The 27,602-nt window shown below is 65.7% G+C and overlaps 1 protein-coding gene across 1 annotated transcript; it reads left to right on the forward strand.

Annotated features, from left to right (window-relative positions):
* Positions 1-1,723: 1,723 nt before the first annotated feature.
* On the forward strand, positions 1,724-25,768 carry MUC6 (mucin 6, oligomeric mucus/gel-forming). The gene is made up of 32 exons (XM_059143666.1): positions 1,724-1,858; positions 4,712-4,774; positions 5,225-5,465; positions 5,535-5,661; positions 5,793-5,883; positions 5,955-6,064; positions 6,231-6,438; positions 6,579-6,701; positions 6,981-7,101; positions 7,208-7,346; positions 7,431-7,535; positions 7,655-7,727; positions 7,814-7,951; positions 8,163-8,324; positions 8,412-8,506; positions 8,600-8,729; positions 8,827-9,076; positions 9,163-9,215; positions 9,307-9,416; positions 9,906-10,057; positions 10,174-10,315; positions 10,395-10,505; positions 10,855-11,040; positions 11,117-11,356; positions 11,485-11,641; positions 11,755-11,895; positions 12,027-12,089; positions 12,525-12,557; positions 13,356-13,583; positions 14,263-23,421; positions 25,164-25,266; positions 25,591-25,768. Exons 1-32 carry the CDS (start codon positions 1,801-1,803, stop codon positions 25,766-25,768), a joined length of 13,290 nt encoding a protein of 4,429 aa, XP_058999649.1. The 5' UTR covers positions 1,724-1,800.
* The last annotated feature ends 1,834 nt before the right edge of the window (positions 25,769-27,602 follow it).

Here is a 27,602-nt window from a genome sequence, read left to right on the forward strand (position 1 = left end):
CTCTCCGAGGTCAGGGAGAGCACGAGGCGGCCCTACGGCCTGTGGACCGAGAGCCCAGGCTGTGTCCCCTGGCCCTCGCTGCCGTGACCCCAGCCAGCGGTGCCAGAGCATCCAAGACAGCGTCTCAGAACTGTGCCCTCCCCACCCACCTCTGCTTCCAGTGAAGTAGGGGACAGGAGCACCGAGTGCGCCTGGGGACCTCCCATCCGCCTGGCCAGGGCTGGCCACCCGCTACGCGCCGTTCTTTGTCCAAACAAGGTTCTATCAAAACTAAAGTTTACAGGGCGCCTGCGTGGCTCAGTGGGTTAAGCCTCTGCCTTCGGCTCAGGTCAGGATCCCAGGGTCCTGGGATCGAGTCCCACATCGGGCTCTCTGCTCAGTGGGGAGCCTGCTTCTCCCTCTGACTTCTCCTGGCTCATGCTCTCTCTCTCAAATAGTGTTTTTTAAAAAAAAAACCTAAAGTTTATTTAAGGTAAACACAGGGCATCTACTGTTCGTGGCTGGGGCTCTGGGGGGAGGGGGCCTGTGAGGCAGGGCGCAGCCTTCCCAGCCCGGGGGGTTCCTGCACCCCAAGTTTCCGTGGGGCCAGAACCTCAGGAAAGGGGGAACCCCTGGACCAGGGCCCCAAACTCCCACACGGGGTCCCAAAGAGGCTCCCACTTAGGGCCAGCCTGCCCCAGAGTCACCAGACCCACACCTGCTCCCCACCTGCAAGAGGATCCCACAAGATCTGAGACACTCACACCTGCTGACCTCAGCTCACTCTGACCGTAACGCTCCCCGATCTTGACCTTCTTCCTGACCTCACCTTGACCGTGATCTTGACTTTGCCCTGATCATGTCTCTCATCCTGGGTTTCACCCTGACCCCTCATGATGCTGGCATGTGTCCTGCCCACTCCCTGCTCCCCGAGATTCTGTCCCAGGAACCATGTTCTTCTCCTGGGGGTGGCAGGCACACCCCTGCTCCCCCACCCGGGAGGTCGGCACCCTGAGGCTGGCACCCAGCCTCCACAGAGATGTCCTCCCAGACAGGACGCCAGCCCCCCAGGCCACTGCATCCCTCTCCTGTGCCCACGAGCAGCTCAGAGCCCTGAGGATTAGAAAACCATACTGGGGGGCGCTTCTGGGTACAGCGCGACTCTCCACGCTCCCGGCCAGCCCTGCCCTTGGTTGTGCCGTCAGCCTCACCCTGGAACCTCACCCCCAAGGGCACTCTGCATCGGCTTCCCCTCTCGGGGAGTCCTCCCATGGGGGTGCCCCTCCTCCAGGTGGGGTAGGGCCCAGCATATGGGCACCTCTGAGGGCCGTAAGGTGTGAGGGAGGGTAGAGCTCACCCCAGGAGCTGTCCCGGCACTCTGGGCTCCCCCCACAGGGGCAGAGGGGTGCCCAGGGGCCTCAATCACATACCCTGGACAAATGCCCCTCGGCCCCAAGCTACGGCTGACATGCCCACACAGATCTTCTCGCCCCCAGGATGGCCCCGGCCGTGCCAGCCTGGAGCAAACCCAGGACATGTCTGCAGGGCTCTGGAGGGCCTGTGCCAACCGCTGCCCGGAGGCCCGTGATGATGCGGCAACTGCCCCCCGAGGGCCTTTCCAAAGGCCAAGTCCTGATAACACGGAGCCCAAGATCCTGCTTGGCACCAGTGCGCCCCGTGGGTGCGGCCAGGGCCGGGACTGCAGCCCCTACATAAGGCATCCAGGGCCGGCCTCTCCGGCCGGCGGAGCTCACACAAGCCTGCCCGTTGTCCTGCTGCGGCAGGGGCCAGGGCCACTGGTGACCTCTCTTCTCCGCCGTCATGCTCGGGGCTCGGCTGCTGCTGCTCCTGTCCTATGGGGGGGCCCTGCTCGGCACTGGTGAGTGGGGGCCCACGGCCACACTCTAGGGGGGACAGAAGCCCTCAGAGGGTCCCTTGTTGCCTCACGGACGGGGCCGGAGTCGGGCTGGCCTCCAGGCAGCTGATGGACGACAGGCCCCTCCCTGCCCTGTAGCCATCCCACACGGCCAAGGCCGGGGTCTCGAGCCCAGCCCAGCCCAGCCTGTGCCCAGGCTGCCGCTTACCCCCGCCCTGGGCATAGTGGCCAGGGAGGCACGATGCTGGGCTGTGGCGGGCAGACATTCCTCGGGGACATACAGTTCCCTCAGCGCCAGTGAGCGTGTGGGCCAGGGGCGTGCTGGGGGCCCAGCACCCAGAGCCCACGGCGTCCCTCTCCCCACTGGGCCCTGGGAGGGCTGTAGGACGGACGGCCAGGGCAGGGCCGCACTTTCCGCATCTGTAACAGTGGAGGAAAGCCGCCCCTCACGTGGCTACCGCAGGATTAAACAAAAGGGCCGAAGGAACACACGGGAGGGCCCAGGACCCCCACCGTTTTACGAGGTTCAGAAGGGACCGCCCCTCCCAGCGCCCACCGGGTCTTGCCCACAGAGCAGCATCCGCTCTCCCCCCCCCCCGCCCCCCAACCCACTGGTGCCTTCTGCTACCACCCCAGGCCCCAAGCATCCCCAAGCATGGGAGGCAGCCAGCCCCGAGGGGTCCCACGGTGGGCCAGGGAACAGCCCCTCCTCGCTGACGGCAGGCACCAAGCCCTCTGCGTCTTCTCTATTCTGCCCGAGAGCCCAGTAGGACGTGTCTCTCCTGTCTCCACAACGTTTCCCTACTGCCCCTCCTCGGTGGCCCCAGAGCCTTGGCCCCCAAGCCTGCTCCCCAGCCTGGACCCAGCCACTGGGGCTGGGCTATGAATGGCTGAGCCGAGTGGGTTTCCCCTGGGCCTGCCCCACCCCTTCCCTCCCACGAAGCCTGTGGCTCTGAACACTCAGGACTTGGGCCGGGCCTGGGCCTGTCCCTCTGAGACCTGGACCCAGAAGCAGGACAAGAAGGGAGGCTCCTGGAAGCCTGCCGGGGTGGGGTACTGGTGTGGCAAGGGGCTGCAGCATGGCTGGGCCGTGGGGGTCCGGCTGTACCTGCGGTGGAAGGGGACGGCCAGAGTCCTGTAGCAGAGGGGGACGGCCAGGGTCCGGCCACATATCTGCCAGCGCCCTTTGAGGACTGGTGGGCTCTGCCCCCTGAACCAGAGGCTTCAAAAGCATGAGTTCAGATGCAAGAGCCCCGGGGGACCTGGAGCTTGAGGCAGGTGGAGGGCAGAGCCCGCCGGCCAGGGCGGGCAGGGCAGCCAAGCGCCCAGGGGGAACAGCGCAAGCTCCGGCAGTCGCTGGCCTGTCCCGGGGCTGGGAAGGGCTGGAGGAGGCGGACCAGGCCACCTTGCAGGCCCCATGGGGCCAGGGACTCTGCACTTGTCCTGACATTCCGAGCGGGAGGTACAGAGTCCCTTGGCTGGTCCCTGGAGCGCCGCCGCCCGCAGGGGCCTGGGCAGGGGCCGGCAGCGTTCTGACAGCCGGAGACACACAAGTGTGAGGCTGGTGCCTGGAAAGCCGGCAGAGGAGCCACTGCAAGTAGAGCAGTGAAGCCACTGGGGGCGGGCGGTGGAGGCCGCGGGAAGTGTCCTGGGGGTGGGTCGTGAGCTGAGGACGAGCAGAGACAGGGACCCACGTGGCGCACACGGGGGGAGGGGCACAAGGGCAAGAGCACTGGCCCGCGGGAGCCTGTGTGCCGCCCGCCCCACCCAGGGACCCCCTGGCAGCCGGCTCTTTTCCCTGTTCCCTGACATCACCCAGAGACGCAAAAACACCGCCGAGCAGAGTGGGGAGCGGGCAGGGTCAGGACCCCCGAGGGCCGGGTGGGAGTCACGGCCGAACCGGGGGCCCTGCGCAGGTCTGCAGGGTGGGAGCGCCAGGACCACAGTGAGGCCGGGAGGAGGGGTAAGGAGACAGTGACCCACGGGCAAGTCCTCCCCTCTCCAGCCGCCCTAGCGTCACCAGTGAAGTCATGATTCCCGCCTCTGCAGTCACAGGACTGACGCTGCCTGGCTATTTCTCTGGCAACGGTCATCTCGCTCCCAGGACTGTCTAGGAAGGAGGAAGCAGTTAAGCAGCCACTTTCAGAGCCCGACAGAGGGAGACATCCACGGGGGAGGCTCAGACCTCATCCTGGGAACTCGGGGGTGGGGTGCAGCCAGACAGAAGGACAGCTTGGACAGCCGCACGCCAACCCCAGCCCTGTGCTGGCAGGTGGCGGCACACCTTTCCCCAGGTCTCCCGTGGCCTCTTGCTCAAAGCCTGCCAGGCCCCTCCCCGAGCAGGGCCCCTCCCACCTGCGGTCCACAAGAACCACAGACCCCTGGAGCCCGGGCTGTCGAGGCTGCCGGTCTGTCCTACATGGGCGGGGGGCGGGGGCGGGGGGCAGGAGGGGCCGCTCTGTGTCACAGCCAGTTGTGCTTGGGCCGGCAGAGTAGGGCGCGCAGCGGGCCCAGGGCTCCTCCCCCAACTCCACCCAGAGGACTGGCCATGGGGAGAAAGGCTCACCCTCTCCCCCGCCGCCCAGGGGTCTCTCACCCCTCCACCAGCAATTGCCGACCCTTCCCCCTCCCCAGGCCCCAAAGCCCTGCCATTCTGGGCTCGCAGATGGGCCCAGCTCTCCACAGCTGAGGCGCTGAACCCAGCCAGTGAGAGGGCGAAGAGCACAGCCGGAGCCGGGTCAGCCCCACGGCCAACACCGCCCTCCCCACCCCTTGGCTCCGGGCCCACACGCTGCACACCGCGGGCAGGGCAGAAGCAGGCGGTCCCAGCGCTGACCACAGCCCCTGTCCACACAGGTCTAAACAAAACGTCCTCTGTGCGCCCAGACCTCCGGAGGCTGCAGGACTCCCCACCCACAGGTGAGGGCCACAGGCAGCTTCCCGTCCTCCAGAGTCACGCAGAGCCCATGTGCCGCGGCCCTACCATGGAGTGGCCGTGGCTGGGGCTTTCCATGAGGCAACTCCAGCAGCTCCAGCAGCCCCTCGCCCAGAAGGAAAACTAGCCGGGCTTCCCGGAGGGTGGGGGGCCCTGGGCAGGAGCCGAGCTGCCACAGGCATCCCACAGACCCCAGGCAGGGCAGCGGCTGAGCCCCTGTAAGGCCTGGGGGTGGGGAGCAGACCCCGCCTGCAACGGGGCTCGCCCTAGGGGAAGAGGCGGTTTCCCGCCCGACCCGGAGTGCCTGGGACTTGGGAAAGGAGCATGAACTCCCCAAGGGCCCAGCTCGTGAGGTGAGGACTCCCACACCTGCCCCACCAGCCGGCGGAGGGGGGGGACACAGGGCTCCAAGACGCTGCCCACGATCTCCACAGCTCCAGACAAGGGCTGGTGCTCCACCTGGGGGGCCGGCCACTTCTCCACGTTCGACGGCCACGTGTATGACTTCCTGGGGACCTGCAACTATGTCTTTGCGGCCACCTGCGAGGACACGTCACCCACCTTCAGTGTCCAGCTACGGCGTGGGCCCAGCGGGAACATCTCCCGGATCATTGTGGAGCTGGGCACCTCCGCGGTCACCGTGCAGAAGGCGGTCATCTCCGTGAAGGATGTGGGGTAGGCCACGTGGCTGGGCTGGGAGGCTGGGAGCCAAGGGGGTGGCCCCTGACCACTGTGCCCCCGCAGGGTCGTCAGCCTACCCTACAGCAGCACCGGGCTCCAGATCACACCGTTCGGCCGGAGCGTGCAGCTGGTGGCCAAGCAGCTCGAGCTGGAGCTTGTGGTCATGTGGGGCCCAGGCAGTCACCTGCTGGTGAGAACACCGGCCGTCGGGGAGGCTGGGGTCCCGAGTCCGGCAGTGGGCCTGGGCTCCGACGGTGGCTCTGGGCACCTTGCTGGGCAAGTTCCCGGGGCGCTCTGACAGCACTGCCCGCCCGCCCACAGGTGCTGGTAGAGAAGCGGCACATGGGCAAGCTGTGTGGTCTCTGTGGGGACTTCAATGGCAAGCGGACGGACGAGTTCCTGAGCGAGGAAGGTAGGTGGGGGCCGGGCCCAGAGCCCCCGCGGCCCAGGCCGCGGTGCTGACCGCACCCAACCCCTCCCCAGGCAAACCACTGGAACCCCACACGTACGCTGCCCTCCAGAGGCTGGACGACCCCAACGAGATCTGCACCTCCACGCCGGTCCCCAGGCCCCAGGCCCCACAGGCAGAGCACGTACGTCAGGCCGCAGGGGCCCCTGAGCCACAGGTGGCGGCGGGCGAGGGGAGGCGGGGGGACGGGGAAGCTGGTGCTTATGGCTGGCCCCCAGGGTGGGGCAGGGTCTCCCGCCGGCATGGGAGGCGGCCCCGACCCCCATGACCCCACGTGGTCCTCTGGCCAGGCCCAGACTTGCGCCCAGCTGCTGACCCAGGTGGCCCCCGAGTGCAGCGTGCCCAAAGAGCCTTTCGTGCGGAGCTGCCAGGCGGACATGGCCGAGTGCGCGCCGCGGGGCTGGCGGGACTGCGCCTGTGCCTCGCTGTCCGAGTACTCACGCCGCTGCAGCATGGCCGGCCAGCCCGTCAGCCACTGGCGGCGCCCCGGCCTCTGCTGTGAGTCCTGGGGCCGGCGGCGGGGAGGGCCGGGAACCTTGCCTGGGAGCTGGAAGGAGACTGGGGAGGGGGCAGGGCAGGCGGCCGGGGGCCCTGCCCCCCGCCCGGGGCCCTGTCTCAGAGCCCCTGTATGTCTACAGCCGTGGGCCCGTGCCCGGCCAACCAGGTGTACCAGGAGTGCGGCGCAGCCTGCGCCAGGACCTGCTCCAACCCACAGCACACCTGCTCTAGCTTCTGCACCTTCGGCTGCTTCTGTCCTGAAGGTCAGGGCAACCGCAGCCCCGGGACCCCTCGGAACTCACCTAGAGACAGAGGGGAGGCCCCGACCCAACTCCCAACACGTCAGAGCCAGGCCCGACTCGCCCCAGGGGAGGGAAGGCCCTGCAGCAGGGCAGAGATGGGTGGCCCTGGAAGACGTGGGACTTGACCCAACTAGGGGCAGCGTGTGGGTCTGGGCACAGTGGCTCGGGGGCGTGAAGCTCAAGGGCCGGGGCTGGTGGGAGAGCACCGAGCCACGGGCCCAGGAAACCTGTGTCCTACAGGTATGGTTCTGGATGACGTCTCCAAAAACCATACCTGCGTGCCGGTTGCCCAGTGTCCCTGCATGCTCCACGGCGTGGCCCACGCCCCCGGGGAAGTGGTGACAGACGCCTGCCGGACGTGGTAAGGGCAAAGGCAGGAGGGAGCGAGGGGTCACGGGGGGTCCTGGGCACCCTCGGCCCAGCAGCGTCTGGGGGTGCCATCTGGGTAAGCCAGTCCCCGCCTGCAGCCGCTGCTCCCTGGGCCACTGGGTGTGCACAGAGCGGCCCTGCCCTGGGCGCTGCTCCCTGGAAGGCAGCTCCTTCGTCACCACATTCGACGCCCGGCCGTATCGCTTCCACGGCGCCTGCACCTACATCCTCCTCCAGGTGGGACATGTGGCTCCCGGGGTGGGGGGAGGTCATGAGAAGCACCCCCAGACCCCTGGACTAAGCCTCACCACCCCCCTCCAGAGCCCACAGCTCCCTGATGGGGGCTCCCTCGTGGCCTCGTACGACAAGTCTGGATACTCTCACTCCGAGACCGCCCTAGCCGCCGTCATCTACATGTCCGGAGAAGTAAGGCCACCCCGCCACGCTGCCTCGGGCCCCTCCCCACTGTGTCCCGCCGGGCCGGCAGGAGGGGAGGCCTCCCCCTGTTCTCGGCACCCCCGTGACTCAAGCCACCCTCTCTCTAGGACAAAATCGTGATTTCTCGGGACGAGGTCCTCACCAACAGCGGGAACACCAAGTGGCTACCGTACAAGACTCGTACGTCCTCAGCCCCTGCCCAGCACCTACGACCTCACTGGGCCGGGCCCCAAAGCAGCCTGCTTCCTAAGCCCCTCTCCCCCCAGGCAACATCACGGTCTTCAGGCAGACGTCCACCCACCTCCAGATGACCACCACCTTCGGGCTGGAGCTCGTGGTGCAGCTGGAGCCCGTGTTCCAGGCGTATGTCACTGTCGGGCCCCAGTTCAGAGGCCAGACCAGAGGTGAGCCCCTCCCCGTCCCTGCCCAGCGTGGCCACAGCACAGAAAGAGCCCAACAGAGTCCTTCACCTCCAGCACTCATGACCGCAGGCTGGCCCTCGGAGAGGCCAGTGACAGCCTTGTGTCCCGGGCATGGTGATGGGAAGACATGGGCTTCGGAGTACAGGGTGGGGCAGGAGTGCAGGCCGGCCCCCTCACGGCCCGGCCGATGCAGGGCTCTGTGGCACCTTCAACGGGGACACGACGGATGACTTCATGACCAGCACGGGCATCGTGGAGGGCACCGCCCCGCTCTTCGTGGACTCTTGGCGGACAGGGAACTGCCCGGCCTCGCTGGAGCGCGAGATAGACCCCTGCTCCATGAGCCAGCTCAACAGTGAGTGCTGGGCCCTGGGAGGCCTGCGGGTGGGCGTGAGGCCCGGGCCAGGCACGCGAGACACCCACGCCACCCCCGTCCCCGCAGAGGTGTGTGCAGAGACCCACTGCTCGGTGCTGGTGAGGGACGGCACCGTGTTCCAGAGCTGCCACGCCACCGTGAACCCCAGGCCCTTCTACAAGGTGGGCAGGGCCCGCGGGCCAGGGAGGGCTCCGGGGGGCGGGCAGCGGGGGCTGGGGGCCGGACACCCGGCTACCATGCCATGTCCACCGCAGAGGTGCGTGTACCAGGCCTGCAACTACGAGGAGACCCTCCCCCACGTGTGCGCCGCCCTGAGTGACTACGCCCGCGCATGTGCCACCCACGGCCGCCTCCTGCGGGGCTGGAGGGACAGCGTCAACTGCAGTGCGTGCCGGAGGGTGCGGGGTTGGCGTGGGCGCGAGCGGACACCCGCCCGGCCCCACCCAGCACCCCGAGGGCCTGACCCCCAGTCCCCCCACAGCCACCCCCTGCACGGGCAACCAGACATTTGGCGACAACATCAGGGCCTGCGGCCGTACATGCCTATCACTGTCGGACCACATGGCCGAGTGCCACCCGAGCGCCGTGCCCATGGACGGCTGCGCCTGCCCCGAGGGCACCTACCTCAACCACAAGGCCCAGTGTGTGCGCAAGGCCCAGTGCCCCTGCCTCCTGGACGGCAGCAAGCTCATCCCGGCGGACGAGTCCACCATGGTCAACGGCGCCATCTGGTGAGCGTGGGGCTCCCTGGGGGGCCGGCCCCCCGCCTGCAGCCCCCAGCCCGCGGCTGGCGCGCTCACACGGCCCCCTCTTGCAGCTACTGTGTCAACGGCAGGCTGAGCTGCCCCGGGCGCCCACAACTGCTCCTGGGTATGTAGCTGCCCTGAGGCCAGGGGCCTGGACTGCCCGGTGCGGTGGTCCCTCCGAGCCCCTCACCCCAGCTCTGCCCCCCTCCCTGCAGCGACCTGCTCGGCCCCTAAGACCTTCCAGTCCTGTGACGAGTCATCAGAGAGAACATTTGGGGCAGCCTGTGCCCCCACGTGTCAGAGGCTGGCCACCGGCACCCCTTGCGTAAGGCCTGGGCTGAGTGAGGCACACGGCGCTTCCCAGAGAGTGCTCCCCGCTGGGTGGGATGGCCAGTTGGTCGTGGAGGCCGCCCCCAGGGCCTCTCCCTGGAGAGATTTTCACAAACTCCCCAGGGAGGCCGGGCCCGCTGTCCCACTGTCCCCATCGCCCTGTGATGAGGGTGGCTGGTGCCCAAACGGGACTGAGAGGGTCAGAAGGGGCCCTGGCAGCCAGGAGCTGGAGGGGGCGTGTGCTTTTGTCAGGGAGCCCCTGAGGACTGTGGGCCAAGCCCCCACCGCCTGGAGAGGGGACAAAACAGCTCAGGAGTGACACAGAGGCACCAGAACGTGCCTCATGGCCCCGCTAAGAGTGAGGCCTGGAGCAGGGGGCACGCAGGGAACAGACCGGGGGGAGCCCTAAGGGTCTCAGAGGGGCCCGGGGAGAGGGCGGCCGTCGGCAAAGCCACCCTCCCAGGCCACTGACCCCTCCCTGCAGGTACCCACCAAGTGTGAGCCTGGCTGCGTCTGTGCCCAGGGGCTCTACGAGAACGCCACCGGGCACTGCGTACCTCCCGAGGAATGTCCGTGCGAGTTTGCGGGGGTCTCCTACCCCCGGGGCGCAGAGCTCCACACCGACTGTAAGACATGGTAAGCCACACCTGCCCGGAGCCCCTGGTGGCCTGGGCCTGTCCCTTGGGGCCCCAGCAAGGCCCTGGTCCAAGGGGAATGCATGTGCAGCCACCGACAGCCCCCTCCGTCCACAGCACCTGCTCCGGGGGCCAGTGGACGTGCTGGCAGAGTGCCCGCTGCCCCTCCACCTGCACACTCTACGGGGAGGGCCACGTGGTCACCTTCGACGGCCAGCGCTTCCTGTTCGATGGCAGCTGTGGGTACATCCTGGCCACGGTAAGGCCCGCCCAGGCCATGGGAGCAGGGGCCCAGGGGCCCGCAGGTGGGCCCCTCCTCAGCACCCGTGTCCCCACAGGACGGCTGCGGGACCAACCACTCGCAGCCCAGCTTCACGGTCCTGACGGAGAATGTTGTGTGTGGAAAGTCGGGCGTCACCTGCTCCCGGGCCATCAAGATCTTCCTGGGGGTGAGTGGGCCGGGCACCCCAGCCCCCAGAGCCCCACGTCCCAGCCTCTGGGTGCCCCCAGATCACCCGTCCGCAGGGCAGGTAGCCGTGTCTCCTGGGGCTGGACAGCTGTGCGAAGGGAAGGTTTTCTCCCAGAAGCCTCACCCTCAGCCCTTGGTGCATTTTCCACCATTTTCTGGAACGTTCTGCCAACCCCAGTGTCTAGAGGACAGGCCCCCAGCAGAGAGCCGGCCCGGGCAGGCCTGGCCCACACGCTCCCTTACAGATGGGGTCCCCCTGCCTCAGAGAACTTGCGCAGGGGACGCTAAGCCTGGGGGCCAGGCAGCCGCGTGACCGCCCCGCCCCACAGGGTGTGTCCGTCGTGCTGGCGGACAGAAACTGCACGGTCCACGGGGAAGACCCGCACGTGCGGCTGCGGGTGGCCACGAGCCCCCTGAACCTGGTGCTGGACGTCGTCGTCGGCAGCAGCTACAACCTGACCCTCATCTGGAACAAACGCATGACCGTCTCCATCAGCGTCACGCGCGGCAGCCAGGTACTGGCGCCGCCCCGGGGCCCGGGTCCACCCACGGGCAGGGGCAGCACCCGGCCTGACGCCAGCACCCCCCCAGGGTGCCCTGTGCGGCCTGTGCGGCAACTACAACGGGAACATGAAAGACGACTTTGAGACGCGCAGCAACTATGTGGCATCCAGTGAGCTGGAATTCGTGAATTCGTGGAAGGACAGCCCGCTGTGCGGGGACGCCGGCCTCGCGCTGGACCCCTGCAGCCTCAACGCCTTCCGCCGCAGCTGGGCGACGCGCAAGTGCGGCATCATCAACAGCCCTACCTTCGCTGCCTGCCACAGCCAGGTGTGCCCGGCCCCGTCCCCCGCTCCCGGCTTCCCCGTCCCACGACTCCCCATGTCCCGGCGCCCGGCTCCCCGGCTCCCGAGCACCCAGCACCGGGCACAGGTGGCGCTGACAGCCGGCTCTCACAGGTGTACCATCTGCCCTACTACGAAGCCTGTGTGCGAGACGCGTGTGGCTGTGACACCAGCGGCGACTGTGAGTGCCTGTGTGACGCGGTGGCCGCGTATGCCAAGGCCTGCCTGGACAAAGGCGTGTGTGTGGACTGGAGGACCCCGGACTTCTGCCGTGAGTGCCCCCCGCCCCTGTCCATAGGACCACACACTCTGGGGCAGGCACAGGTGCGGGTTCGGACCCCACGACCCGCGCACCGAGGGCCTGACAGGAGCCCCTTCTCCCAGCTGTCTACTGCGACTTCTACAACACGCACGCTCCGGGAGACGGCGGGTACCAGTACGACCAGGAGGCCGACTGCACGTGGCACTACCAGCCATGCCTCTGCCCCGGGTACCCACAGAGCGTCCCAGACACCAACACCGAAGGTACGGGCCAAGCAGGGAGCCCCTGCGCCCAGGCTTCGGGCACGGGCGGGGGCTGGGGGTGGACAGAGCGGAGGGACCAGGCCCCGGGCAACAGGGGCGTCCCCATCACCTTCTGGACCCCTCCTCTCCAGGCTGCTACAACTGTTCCCAGCACGAGTATTTCGACCACGGCACGGGGACCTGCGTTCCTTGCAGTAAGCTCCGCGGGCCACCCAGCCTCCCCACCCACCAGCCTCCAGCAGGAGCTGCCAGCCCACACACACTTCCAGCCTCCTTCCTGGCAGCCCCTTCTGCAGGGCTGTGCCCTGGGGTGCGGAGCTTCCTGGGAACCCCGGCAACCTGGGCCAGGGCAGCAGAAACAGGAAAGGCAACAGCCTCCACGCTCCGCCCCAGTCGCTAGCCACAGGGCAGACCCCCGCCTCCCCTGCACCAGCGGGCTGGGACGTGTGGGCACACAACCTGCTGGGGCCTCAGCACCAGGTCCCCCGGGCCGCTGCTGATGGGGGGACGGGGCCGGGAAAAGATGGGGGTGAAGACCAGGAGCAGGGGCCCGGCCCCCCATGGCAGCTCACCCCCGGGGTCCTCGGCCGGGCGAGGCGCAGCGCTCCTGACGGCTCCTCTCCTTGCAGCGCCGCCGCCCAGCACGCCAAGGCCCAGCACAGGTGATTGCACACACTGGGTGCCACGGTGAAGCAGGCCTACGCCAGCCCTGCCCTGGCTCGGCGGGACAGCCCCCGGCCAGCCCAGGCTGCGTCTCTCGGGCACTGCGGGGCCCAGGGTCCTGGCCACCGACACTGCCGTTCCTGCGGCTCCAGCCATCGGGTGTGGGACAGGGCAGGGACGGAGTCTGGCCCGCCCCTGGGGCCGCTCTGCACGGAGGGGGCGGCAGAGGGGAAGGGGCCCGCCGGAGCGCCCAGCCCCAGGTAGCCAGGGGAAACAAGACGGCTGACCTGGACTTAGGTGAGGGCAGGGGTACGGGGCCCCACACCTCCCCACAGACAGAACGCGCCATGAGCTCACTCGTGCCACAGAGCCCCCGTGCTTCGGACCAGGGCTTGGTTTCCGTGAAAGCCTGTTTCTGAGGATAACTGGTCACAGAATGGGACCGTTCTTTGCTGCCTGACACTAGTGAGAAAACACATGTAGGACAGGTCACCTAGAGAACCCCTGGGAGCCCACCCTGTCCCACCCAGCAGAACCCCTTCCAGCAGCCCAGAAACCATAGGGGAACAGGCCATCTATTCTATTACCAATGGTGGGTGGACGGAGAGGCAGTGGCCCCGTGAGCGCAGGGTCCTGGAAAACAGCAGCGAGACCACTTGAGCCAGGGCGGCCGGGGGTGTCTGCGGGGGCAGCCACAACCCTCCCACAGCATACAGCAGTCAGGGGGGCAGGGAGCCCAGGTCCAGGGGGGAAGTGCACGAGCTCTGGAGGAATGTTCTGAGCACTGCTCCCTGCAGAGTCACCTCGAACCATCCCTGCCATCACTCTACGGCCCACGTCGGAACCAGCCCCAACGGTAACTCTCAAGTCCACGGCCACAGGACCCACGGTGACAGGGGCCACAACGAAGTCCACAGCATCCACACTCAGCTCAGTGACGCGATCGACAGCTCAGTCCACAGAGCACAGCACGGCTTTCCCACGGACCCCAGAAACTTCAGAGACCTCTACACTACCCCCACCGAGTAAGCACACCCTCATGCCTGTCCCCAGAAAGGGGCAGAAGCTCATATGCCTGCAACGCACCAAAGCTGTAGGGGCCGGCATGGCGCTGCATGGGCCACAATGGGCCAAAATGTGCAGTGCGCCACCAAGCCACAACCCCAAACTCACAGCACCAGCGACACGCCACCCAACTTCCCACGACCACAACGCCAGAGCCCCAACCCACCGCAACCACCGCATCCCACGTGACCACAAACCCAAAGTCATGCCACAGGTCACAATGCACCTAGAGCACACTTCCCACACCCTCAGAGAAGGCAACACAACCCCAGTCTTCCCAGGGCATTGAGAGAAACACACGTCCCAGGACAAAAAGGGGATGTCCAGGGGGACAAGCCCAACCCAACCCAAAGGAAGAACCTGAGAGTACGGAATGTCACAGGTGCCACTAAGGGCCATACAAAAGGGACCACAATGAGTACCTGACAACTATGCTGAAAGGAGTAACAAAAACAATTAAAAAAACCATTTAGAATGCGTGAACAGACACACTCCGAAAACTCCTGGACCATCACCATCGGGGATGTGAGAAGCCCGGGAGAGTAGGGCCATAGGCAGGCACAGGGGACAGGAAGCGTGGATCGCCACTGCGCATTCAGAAGCAACAGGACAAACTGACAAATAATGTTTCCCCAGCAGCCACGACTCACACGAGGACCCCAACCGCTCATGAGACTGCACGGACACAACACACAGAAGGAACGTCGTCACAGGAGAGCACGAGCAGCAACAATAGCAACCAAACGACCCCCACACAGCACTCGACACACACGGCCTTCAGGACCACACAAGGAGAAGCCACTCCAAGCAGGCCACACGGAGCCCTGACTTCACAATCCACATCCATGCCCCCTGTATCCAACAGCGCCCACACGACAGGTCCCCCCTCGGGGACGTCCTTCCGGACGACCACAGCTTTACCCACACCATCGCGCCCCGAGACCACCCTCTCCACCCACGGGGCCCCCTCTACCACGTCCTCCGTGACGCCCACGACCCACCGACTCATCACCCCAACGCACCCGGAGACCCCTACACCCCCCTCCACTTCTACCAGACCCACGGGCTCCTCGTCGCCTTCCCCACACGTCCCCATCACGGGCACACAGCCCACGCACACGAGCCTGCCACTCACTCAAACCACGCACACCCCGAACTCTGTCAGCACAGCCAAAACCTCCACGTCCTGGGAGACCTACCCTTCCGCACCCATCCACCATGAAACCTCTTCTGCCCCCAAGCCCACCATCTCCCACCAACCAACGGCCACGGGAACCCTGAACACCGTGACTCACCCCGCCACGGCCACGGCATCCACGAGCAAGCAACACACGCCACACACGTCTCATTCCACACCCACTCCCCCTGTCCCCAACAGCGCCCACACGACAGGTCCACCCTCGGGGACTTCTTTCCGGACGACCACAGCCATACCCACCCCATCAGGCCCCAAAACCACCCTCTCCACCCACGGGGCACCCTCTACCACGTCCTCCGTGACGCCCACTACCCACCAACTCCTCAGCCCAACGCACCCGGAGACCCCTACTTCCCCCTCCACGGCCAGATCCACGGGCTCCTCGTCTGCGTCCCCGCACGTCCCCATCACGGGCACACAGCCCACGCACACGAGCCCGCCGCCCACTCGGACCACGCACTACCCGAACTCCGTCAGCACAGCCAAAACCTCCACGTCGTGGGTGACCTACCCTTCCGCACCCAACCACCATGAAACCTCATCTGCCACCAAGCCCACCGTCTCACACCAACCACCGGCCACGGGAACCCTGACCTCCGTGACTCACAACGCCAAGGACACGGAGTCCACGAGCAAGCGACACACGCCACACACGTCTCATTCCACACCCACTCCCCCTGTCACCAACAGCGCCCACACGACAGGTCCCCCCTCAGGGACTTCCTTACAGACAACCACAGTCTCAGCCATCCCATCGCGCCCCGAGACCACAGTCCTCACCCACGCTGCCCCTTCTACCACGTCCTCCGTGACGCCCACTACCCACCAACTCCTCACCACAACGCACCCGGAGACCCCTACTTCCCCCTCAACGGCCAGACCCACGGGCTCCTCATCTCTGTCGCCGCCCGTCCCCATCACGGGCACACAGACCACGCACATGACCCCGCCACTCACTCAGACCACGCACACCCCAAACTCCGTCAGCACAGCGAAAACCTCCACGTCCTGGGAGACCTACCCTTCCGTACCCATCCACCATGAAACCTCATCTGCCACCAAGCCCACTGTCTCCCACCAACCACCAGCCACGGGAACCGTGACGTCCGTGACTCACACTGCCACGGCCACGGAGTCCACCAGCAAACGACACACGCCGCATACGACGCACTCCGCACAAACGACCCCTGTCCCAAACACAGCCCTCACGACAGGACCCCCCTCGGGGACTTCCTTCCGGACGACCACAGCCTTACCCACCTCATCGACCCCCGAGACCACCGTCTCCACCCATGCTGCCCCCTCTACCACGTCTTCTGTAACTCCCACTACACACCGACTCCTCACCCCAACCCACCCGGAGACCCCTAGACCCCCCTCCACCTCTACCAGACCCACGGGCTCGTCATCTCTGTCCCAGCACACCTCCATCGCGGGCACACAGCCCACACACAAAACCCCGCCACTCACTGGGACCACGCACACCCCGAACCCCGTCAGCACAGCCAAAACCTCCACATCCTGGGAGACCTACCCTTCCGCACCCAACAACCATGAAACCTCTTCTGCCACCAAGCCCACTGTCTCCCACCAACCACCAGCCACGGGAACCGTGACGTCCGTGACTCACACTGCCACGGCCACGGAGTCCACCAGCAAACGACACACGCCGCACACGTCTCACTCCACACAAACAACCCATGTCTCCAACAGCACACACACGACAGGTCCCCCCTCGGGGACTTCCTTCCGGACGACCACAGCCATACACACCCCATCAAGCCCCAAAACCACCCTCTCCACCCACGGGGCACCCTCTACCACATCCTCCGTGACGCCCACTACCCACCAGCTCCACAGCCCAACGCACCCGGAGACCTCTACTTCCCCCGCCACGGCCAGACCCACGGGCTCCTCGTCTCCATCCCCGCACGTGCCCATCACGGGCACACAGCCCACGCACACGAGCCCGCCGCCCACTCGGACCACGTACTACCCGAACTCCGTCAGCACAGCCAAAACCTCCACGTCCTGGGAGACCTACCCTTCCGCACCCAACCACCATGAAACCTCATCTGCCCTCAAGCCCACCGTCTCCCACCAACCACCGGCCACGGGAACACTGACCACTGTGACTCACACCACCAAGGCCACGGCATCCACGACCAAACAACACACACCACACACGTCTCATTCCACACCCACTCCCCCTGTCGCCAACAGCGCACACACGACCGGTCCCCCCTCAGGGACTTCTTTCCGGACAACCACAGTCATAGCCACCCCATCGCGCCCCGAGACCACCGTCTCCAGCCATGCTGCCCCCTCTACCACATCCTCCGTGACGCCCACTACCCACCGACTCATCACACCAACGCACCCGGAGACCCCAACTTCCCCCTCCACGGCCAGACCCACGGGCTCCTCATCTCTGTCCCCGCACGTCTCCATCACGCGCACACAGCCCACGCACAACACCCTGCCACTCACTGGGACCACGCACACCCCAAACTCCGTCAGCACAGCGAAAACCTCCACGTCCTGGGAGACCTACCCTTCCTTACCCAACAACCATGAAACCTCATCCACCACCAAGCCCACCGTCTCCCACCAACCAACGGCCACGGAAACCCTGACCTCCGTGACTCACACCGCCACAGCCACGGAGTCCACCAGCAAGCGACACACTCCGCACACGTCTCACTCCGCACAAACGACCCTTGTCCCCAACAGCGCCCACACGACAGGTCCACCCTCGGGGACTTCTTTCCGGACGACCACAGCCATACCCACCCCATCAGGCCCCAAAACCACCCTCTCCACCCACGGGGCACCCTCTACCACGTCCTCCGTGACGCCCACTACCCACCAACTCCTCAGCCCAACGCACCCGGAGACCCCTACTTTCCCCTCCACGGCCAGATCCACGGGCTCCTCGTCTGCGTCCCCGCACGTCCCCATCACGGGCACACAGCCCACGCACACGAGCCCGCCGCCCACTCGGACCACGCACACCCCGAACTCCGTCAGCACAGCCAAAACCTCCACGTCGTGGGTGACCTACCCTTCCGCACCCATCCACCATGAAACCTCATCTGCCCCCAAGCCCACCGTCTCCCACCAACCACCGGCCACGGGAACCCTGACCTCCGTGACTCACACCGCCAAGGACACGGAGTCCACGAGCAAGCGACACACGCCACACACGTCTCATTCCACACCCACTCCCCCTGTCACCAACAGCGCCCACACGACAGGTCCCCCCTCAGGGACTTCCTTACGGACAACCACAGTCTCAGCCATCCCATCGCGCCCCGAGACCACAGTCCTCACCCACGCTGCCCCTTCTACCACGTCCTCCGTGACGCCCACTACCCACCAACTCCTCACCACAACGCACCCGGAGACCCCTACTTCCCCCTCCACGGCCAGACCCACGGGCTCCTCATCTCTGTCCCCGCCCATCCCCATCACGGGCACACAGACCACGCACATGACCCCGCCACTCACTCAGACCACGCACACCCCAAACTCCGTCAGCACAGCGAAAACCTCCACGTCCTGGGAGACCTACCCTTCCGTACCCATCCACCATGAAACCTCATCTGCCACCAAGCCCACTGTCTCCCACCAACCACCGGCCACGGGAACCGTGACGTCTGTGACTCACACTGCCACGGCCACGGAGTCCACCAGCAAGCGACACACACCGCATACGACGCACTCTGCACAAACGACCCTTGTCCCCAACAGCACGCACACGACAGGTCCCCCCTCGGGGACTTCCTTCCGGACGACCACAGCCTTACCCACCTCATCGACCCCCGAGACCACCGTCTCCACCCATGCTGCCCCCTCTACCACGTCTTCTGTAACTCCCACTACCCACCGACTCCTCACCCCAACCCACCCGGAGACCCCTAGACCCCCCTCCACCTCTACCAGACCCACGGGCTCGTCATCTCTGTCCCAGCACACCTCCATCGCGGGCACACAGCCCACACACAAAACCCCGCCACTCACTGGGACCACGCACACCCCGAACCCCGTCAGCACAGCCAAAACCTCCACATCCTGGGAGACCTACCCTTCCGCACCCAACAACCATGAAACCTCTTCTGCCACCAAGCCCACTGTCTCCCACCAACCACCAGCCACGGGAACCGTGACGTCCGTGACTCACACTGCCACGGCCACGGAGTCCACCAGCAAACGACACACGCCGCACACGTCTCACTCCACACAAACAACCCATGTCTCCAACAGCACACACACGACAGGTCCCCCCTCGGGGACTTCCTTCCGGACGACCACAGCCATACACACCCCATCAAGCCCCAAAACCACCCTCTCCACCCACGGGGCACCCTCTACCACATCCTCCGTGACGCCCACTACCCACCAGCTCCACAGCCCAACGCACCCGGAGACCTCTACTTCCCCCGCCACGGCCAGACCCACGGGCTCCTCGTCTCCATCCCCGCACGTGCCCATCACGGGCACACAGCCCACGCACACGAGCCCGCCGCCCACTCGGACCACGTACTACCCGAACTCCGTCAGCACAGCCAAAACCTCCACGTCCTGGGAGACCTACCCTTCCGCACCCAACCACCATGAAACCTCATCTGCCCTCAAGCCCACCGTCTCCCACCAACCACCGGCCACGGGAACACTGACCACTGTGACTCACACCACCAAGGCCACGGCATCCACGACCAAACAACACACACCACACACGTCTCATTCCACACCCACTCCCCCTGTCGCCAACAGCGCACACACGACCGGTCCCCCCTCAGGGACTTCTTTCCGGACAACCACAGTCATAGCCACCCCATCGCGCCCCGAGACCACCGTCTCCAGCCATGCTGCCCCCTCTACCACATCCTCCGTGACGCCCACTACCCACCGACTCATCACACCAACGCACCCGGAGACCCCAACTTCCCCCTCCACGGCCAGACCCACGGGCTCCTCATCTCTGTCCCCGCACGTCTCCATCACGCGCACACAGCCCACGCACAACACCCTGCCACTCACTGGGACCACGCACACCCCAAACTCCGTCAGCACAGCGAAAACCTCCACGTCCTGGGAGACCTACCCTTCCTTACCCAACAACCATGAAACCTCATCCACCACCAAGCCCACCGTCTCCCACCAACCAACGGCCACGGAAACCCTGACCTCCGTGACTCACACCGCCACAGCCACGGAGTCCACCAGCAAGCGACACACTCCGCACACGTCTCACTCCGCACAAACGACCCTTGTCCCCAACAGCGCCCACACGACAGGTCCACCCTCGGGGACTTCTTTCCGGACGACCACAGCCATACCCACCCCATCAGGCCCCAAAACCACCCTCTCCACCCACGGGGCACCCTCTACCACGTCCTCCGTGACGCCCACTACCCACCAACTCCTCAGCCCAACGCACCCGGAGACCCCTACTTTCCCCTCCACGGCCAGATCCACGGGCTCCTCGTCTGCGTCCCCGCACGTCCCCATCACGGGCACACAGCCCACGCACACGAGCCCGCCGCCCACTCGGACCACGCACACCCCGAACTCCGTCAGCACAGCCAAAACCTCCACGTCGTGGGTGACCTACCCTTCCGCACCCATCCACCATGAAACCTCATCTGCCCCCAAGCCCACCGTCTCCCACCAACCACCGGCCACGGGAACCCTGACCTCCGTGACTCACACCGCCAAGGACACGGAGTCCACGAGCAAGCGACACACGCCACACACGTCTCATTCCACACCCACTCCCCCTGTCACCAACAGCGCCCACACGACAGGTCCCCCCTCAGGGACTTCCTTACGGACAACCACAGTCTCAGCCATCCCATCGCGCCCCGAGACCACAGTCCTCACCCACGCTGCCCCTTCTACCACGTCCTCCGTGACGCCCACTACCCACCAACTCCTCACCACAACGCACCCGGAGACCCCTACTTCCCCCTCCACGGCCAGACCCACGGGCTCCTCATCTCTGTCCCCGCCCATCCCCATCACGGGCACACAGACCACGCACATGACCCCGCCACTCACTCAGACCACGCACACCCCAAACTCCGTCAGCACAGCGAAAACCTCCACGTCCTGGGAGACCTACCCTTCCGTACCCATCCACCATGAAACCTCATCTGCCACCAAGCCCACTGTCTCCCACCAACCACCGGCCACGGGAACCGTGACGTCTGTGACTCACACTGCCACGGCCACGGAGTCCACCAGCAAGCGACACACACCGCATACGACGCACTCTGCACAAACGACCCTTGTCCCCAACAGCACGCACACGACAGGTCCCCCCTCGGGGACTTCCTTCCGGACGACCACAGCCTTACCCACCTCATCGACCCCCGAGACCACCGTCTCCACCCATGCTGCCCCCTCTACCACGTCTTCTGTAACTCCCACTACCCACCGACTCCTCACCCCAACCCACCCGGAGACCCCTAGACCCCCCTCCACCTCTACCAGACCCACGGGCTCGTCATCTCTGTCCCAGCACACCTCCATCACGGGCACACAGCCCACACACAAAACCCCGCCACTCACTGGGACCACGCACACCCCGAACCCCGTCAGCACAGCCAAAACCTCCACATCCTGGGAGACCTACCCTTCTGCACCCATCCACCATGAAACCTCATCTGCCCCTAAGCCCACTGTCTCCCACCAACCACCAGTCACGGGAACTGTGACGTCCGTGACTCACACTGCCACGGCCACGGAGTCCACCAGCAAGCGACACACTCCGCACACGTCTCACTCCACACAAACGACACCTGCCCCCAACAGCACACACACGACACGTCCCCCCTCGGGGACTTCCTTCCAGACGACCACAGCCATACCCACCTCATCAGGCCCCAAAACCACCCTCTCCACCCACGGGGCACCCTCTACCACGTCCTCCGTGATGCCCACTACCCACCGACTCCTCACCCCAACGCACCCGGAGACTCCGACATACGCCTCCACAGCCAGACACACGGGCTCCTCATCTCCGTCCCCACACGTCCCCATTACGGGCACACAGCCCACGCACACAACACCGCCACTGACTCGGACCACGCACACCCCGAACTCCGTCAGCACAGCCAAAACCTCTACATCCTGGGAGACCTACCCTTCCGCACCCATCCACCATGAAACCTCATCCGCCACCAAGCCCACCGTCTCCCACCAAACAATGGCCACGGAAACCCTGACCTCCGTGACTCACACCGCCACAGCCACGGAGTCCACCAGCAAGCGACACACTCCGCACACGTCTCACTCCGCACAAACGACCCTTGTCCCCAACAGCGCCCACACGACAGGTCCCCCCTCGGGGACTTCTTTCCGGACGACCACAGCATTACCCACCCCATCAGGCCCCAAAACCACCCTCTCCACCCACGGGGCACCCTCTACCACGTCCTCCGTGACGCCCACTACCCACCGACTCATCACCCCAACGCACCAGGAGACCCCTACTTCCCCCTCCACGTCCAGACCCACGGGCTCCTCATCTCTGTCCCCGCACGTCCCCATCACGGGCACACAGCCCACGCACACGACCCCGCCACTCACTCGGACCACGCACACCCCGAACTCCGTCAGCACAGCCAAAACCTCCACGTCCAGAGAGACCTACCCTTCCTTACCCAACAACCATGAAACCTCTTCTGCCACCAAGCCCACTGTCTCCCACCAACCACCAGCCACGGGAACCCTGACCTCCGTAACTCACACCGCCACGGCCACGGAGTCTACCAGCAAGCGACACACTCCGCACACGTCTCACTCCGCAAAAACGACCCCTGTCCCCAACAGCACACACATGACAGGTCCCCCCTCGGGGACTTCCTTCCGGACGACCACAGCCTTATCCACCCCATTGCACCCCAAGACCACCATCTCCACCCACGCTGCCCCCTCTACCACGTCCTCCGTGACTCCCACTACCCACCGACTCACCATGCCAACGCAGCAGGTGACCTCTAACTCCCCCTCCACGGCCAGACCCACGGGCTCGTCTCCGTCCGCACCGGCGACAGGCTCGAGCTCCCGTGGTCCCACTTTCAGCTCCTCACGCTCCCCAGGCACAGCGAGTGGAGTCTCCAGCTCTTCCTCTGCTTCCCCCACAGACGCCTCCACTGCCACACTGTCCGCGGTGCCTTCCCCGCCCACCCACGCCTTCTCCACCCCTGCTCGATCCTCCACGCCTCCTCCCGATCAGACTCCTGGCCCCCTGGGCAGCACCAACGTTGTTCCTTCTTTGCCCAGGACCACACCCAGCCCCCCCATGTCCCACACCCTCTCCTCCCTGTCTACGACCTCCCAGTCTACGACCCTCACCACCCGAATCCCTCCATCCAGTCTCTTCTCATCCACCGTGGGGGTGACAGCCATCCCGACTTCTCCAGTCACGAACCTCACCACCGGACAACCCAGTAGCACTGGAGTTTCAATCACCGTGACCCTCGCCAGCTTGACCTCTGTCCACGGAAGCTCATCCCTCCATTCCACGGGGTCCTTGTCTCCTGGGGCGCCATCCATTTCCTCTCAGGTGACAGCCACGTCCCGCTCTCCAGGTAAGGGGTAGGACTCTCGCCCACCTCACGACCTTGGTGCCCCGCATCTTCCGGCTCTGCATCCTCAGTCTGGAGAGCACGGTCGTGCCCTCCCGCAGAGTCCCTGCCTTTCCCTGTCCTCTCGCACTGCCCAATCCCCTTCTGGGCTGTGCTCCTGCCTCCTAGTCTGTTCCTCACTGTGCCATACGTAGTCCCAGCCCGACGTGCGTGCCCCAGACAGGAGCTCCCTGGTCATCCTGCATGTGACCTGCTTTCTTCCCCTTGAAGCCTTCATTCTCCTGAGGCCAGCAGGCAGACAGCACACTAAGCTCAGACCTAAGGCCACAGTCATCCCTCAGAGCATCCCCATGTCCTCCGGGCGTCTGCGAAGGCCACATCCCCCAGCAGGGAGGCACTGCGCCATGCCTCCCTCTTCTGCGTGTCCCCAGTCCTTAGGACAGTTCTCACAGCCTCCCGTTAGCTGCCTCCTCCCCCCACGTCTCTCTGCACACCTCTCTTCAGACACTGCCATGTGGCCACAGTGGGTGCGTGGCCTCCCCTTGGGGCACCCTTTCCGTCACCTGAGCCTGCACGCCAGCCCCGTGCCTGGCCCACCCATGCCCTGCCATCGTCCCGGCCTCCGGGCGAGCCAGCTCGCTCAGAAGCCCTCCATGGCTGCCCCTTCGGGAGCTCACAGGCATTCAGGGGTGGCAGGGGTCCCGTCTCAGGTATCGCCCTGCCTGAGAAAACGGAGAGAGAAAAAGGAAGCGCCGTAACTACAAGTGTCCCCGCTGGACAGCACTGGCGGCAGGCAGGACGAGCAGCCGAGGCCTCCACCATTTTCCTGCCCCGCACCGTCCTCGAGAGACACCCCTCCCCTCCAGGTGCTCACTGCACTGTACTGTGGGTTCCCCCTCACACGTGCCCTGCCGTCCCCCATGCAGGCCTGTCCATAGTGACGAACGTCCTCCTGGGAGACAGGCCAGGCACAGGCTGCCCGTGAGCAGACAGGGGGTGTGGGAGCAGAAGCAGGAGACAGGGTCAGAGGACAGCTGAGGGCCACAGGGACCCGTGGAGACGGCCCTCCTTTCCCCTCCTCCAGCAGCCACGCAGGCCAACTGGGCAGTCTGCTCAGGAACGCCTTCACTGTGTCACTTCATCTCTCCACGGGCAGCTCCTAATGCCAGGCCGGCCGAGGCAGCTCGCCAAGCAGACCAAGGTCTCCAGCCGGGTGCACACCCCGCCCCTCCAAGAGCACAGACCCCTGCAGGGAGCTCCTGGGGCGCCATCCATCCCCCCCACGGATGTGCAGACCCTGCCCCCATCCCTCCGGCAGCCTCTGGCTCCAACAGGCCAGAGATGCCCACAGGCTGCTGCTGGACCACGAGAGGAGGGGCCTGAGGGTTGCTCACCAGAGCTCAGAAAACTCTTGACCTGGGGGGACTCCCAGGGTACCCAGGTCTCAGGAGGAACGCCCAAACGGAGAGCCCATCAGCGTCTGTTCCCATGCAGAGCTCTGAGGTCCGAGGTTAGCGCGGTGGGGACAAGGCGAGACCACCTGGAGCCGCCAAGTGCAGGGGGCAGAGCCCGGGGAGGACCCACCGCAGCAGGAAGGGTTACTCGACCCACGTGAGCAGCCGCACAGCTTTACCCAACTGAGCCACGTTCATCCCCCTTGCCAGGTCCTGTGCCCGGCGGCAGGTCTGTCAGCCCCGCAGCCACGCCCTGGCCTGGCATCTGACCGCACCTCTCTCGTCCCCCAGGCGTCTGTGATGTGAAGGAGCTGCAGCAGGAGGTCACCTACCGAGGGTGCACTGCCAATGTGACAGTGACCCGCTGTGAGGGCTTCTGTGCCTCCTCAACGAGGTGAGTGCCGGTCCCGAGCAGCCTCCCCACAGGGCTGGGCCGGACACGCAGAGCCTGCCCCACCCAGGAGAAAGCTCCCCAGCAGTCAGGTCGCCCTGGCCAGCAGCCTCCCTCCATCACACCTGCGGAAGGCAAAGGCAGACCCCGGCCGACGGCCTCAGAGCCGGGGAGGGCGGCGAGGGCCAGGAAGGTAGGGCAGGCCCGAAGGCCCCTCCGGGGAACTTGGGACCCACCCTCCTCTCTGGAGTGGTCCGGGACGTCCAGGAGCACTCACTCCTGGGGCAGCGGCCCTGACCCAGGCTCCTGGCTCCTGCTTCATTGCAGCTTTGACATCCCCACGAACCAGCCGGAGACCCACTGCAGCTGCTGCGAACCCCTCGGCTCCTACCAGAAGCAGTTTGTGCTGCCCTGCCCGGACCCTGAAGCGCAGGGCCGGCAGCTGGTGCTCACCCTACAGATGTTCAGCAGCTGTGCATGCAGCCCACAGCACTGTGGGGGCTAGGGCACACGGCACCCCCGGCGTGAGGGCAAAGCAGCGCTCCCACCACCCACGCCCCCCTCCCGGCGCTGGCTTGCCGTGCCTGGCAGCCCCCCTCCTTCCACAAGGCAAGGCCTCAAAGAGCCCTGGCACGTGACTTACCGGGGCAGCCGAGGGAAAGGGGGCTGCCAGGCAGGGGCCACAGACCCTGACCAAGCCCAGCCAGCTGAACCACACTGGTGGCCTCCTGACCATCCCCGCAGATTGTTCACACAGCCTCCCCGACTTTGAAGAAGGCCTCTCATCCCTCCCAGAACGGGTCCCTGGGAACAGCCAGAGCAGCAGGTACCTGGGTGGCGTAGCGAGAAAGGCCTCTCTAGAGGTAGGCCTGAGGAAGGGGCCACCGGCCCCACGCGTGCAGGACGCCTGCGCTGGGACGGGCAGAAAGAGGCAGGGGCGGCAGCGAGAAGAGGACCCCGGAGCCAGAGCCGGGACGGGACGGGAGGCGCAGGGCCACCGGCATCAGCACCTGCGCCGCAAGCCAGCTCTGCCTGGGGACGGGCATCACGTGTGCTCCGCACGACAGCCCCACCGTGTACAGACAAGGAATAAACAGCATTGCTCAACGCACAGGTGCCGGCCCGAATGCTCTGTCTGTGTCGTCTCCCACACACGTGCGGCATTTGTGAGCCTCCAAATCCACACCCCCAGAGTGACAGGCCCAGGACCCTGAGCGCGGGCCTCTGCAGCGGCACCAGCACCAGACTGGGATGCCCTCCGCCCGCCTCCCCGAGACCCACGCCAAGGGCTGCCTGTGCCCCTTGCCACCACCCCAAAAGGCCCCCAGGGCCTGCCTCTCAGGAGCCCAATTCCTGCTGCTTGGCCAGAGGAGCCCACAACCGAGCCTGGCTCTCCCTGGGCCCACAGGTGCTGAGAACAGACATGCCTGCTCAGGATGGACGGGCCTGCCGCCCCCCCACAGCGACGCGGCACGGCCATCCCAGAACACAGGCCCTGGCTCAGCTTTGCTCCCGGCCTGGCCCCTCAGGCTGCAGGCAGGTGCCCGGGCAGGCGGCTCATAGTGCCAGCAGCCTGTGAGAGCCGAGGCCAAGAACAGCCCAGGCTGGCCGGCGGAGCCAAGGCCGGGCTCCAGCTCCCCCTCGGCATGGCTCTGCGCTCCCTGACCACACAACGAGCCCCTCCTCCACCCACACAAGGGCCCGCGGGCCCCAGGAAAGAGACCAACTCACCCTCTAGAACCTGCTTTGCCACCCACACTTGATCCTCTGATCAAAACCAGGAACTAGTCCAAGAGGACCATGGTCACGGCGCACTTCCTCAAAGCCCAGAGCTGAGCAAGACCAGCTACACAGCCTCCGAGCCAACAGCAGCCCTCCCACCGCTGGGCCATAAACTCAGGGCCTCAAAACGCTCAGACACCGCGCGCTGTGGGTACCCCGTGAACACCACCGTGTGGGGAAAGAGATACAGACCTCCACCCAGTCAGCACACACGGTCTTGTGGGTCATCCTGAAAAACACCCAATGTTTGCAGCTTCTGGGTTTCAAACCCTGCCCACAAGGCCCCCCCTAAGGCCACTGCAGCAAGCCCACGCACACCGTTCTCCCACAGCCAGGTCCCTGAAGACAGCAGCCGGGCCGCACATGCCCGTGGACCTCGTCACATACCTCCTGCCCCTGGCACCACCCAGCACAGCAGCCAAATGGCCCAGAGAAGATCCCACCCCAGTACGGACAAGCTGCTGCTGCGTCTCTCTGAGAATCGGAGATGAACTATGACCAATAGGGCAGAAGCGTTTCGACACCATTTCAAAAAAATCTGCATTTTCATTCAGATT

The sequence above is a fragment of the Mustela lutreola genome, chromosome 1 (assembly GCF_030435805.1).
Source record: "Mustela lutreola isolate mMusLut2 chromosome 1, mMusLut2.pri, whole genome shotgun sequence".
In the NCBI taxonomy this organism is placed as follows: domain Eukaryota; kingdom Metazoa; phylum Chordata; class Mammalia; order Carnivora; family Mustelidae; genus Mustela; species Mustela lutreola.

Excerpts from the sequence above, each read along its gene's own strand:
- MUC6 (XM_059143666.1), top strand. The coding sequence starts at position 1,801 with ATGCTCGGGGCTCGGCTGCTGCTGCTCCTGTCCTATGGGGGGGCCCTG. Across the intron at positions 12,090-12,524 it reads GGGGACCTGCGTTCCTTGCA|CGCCGCCGCCCAGCACGCCA; the intron begins GTAAGCTCCGCG and ends CTCTCCTTGCAG. Across the intron at positions 25,267-25,590 it reads TTCTGTGCCTCCTCAACGAG|CTTTGACATCCCCACGAACC; the intron begins GTGAGTGCCGGT and ends GCTTCATTGCAG.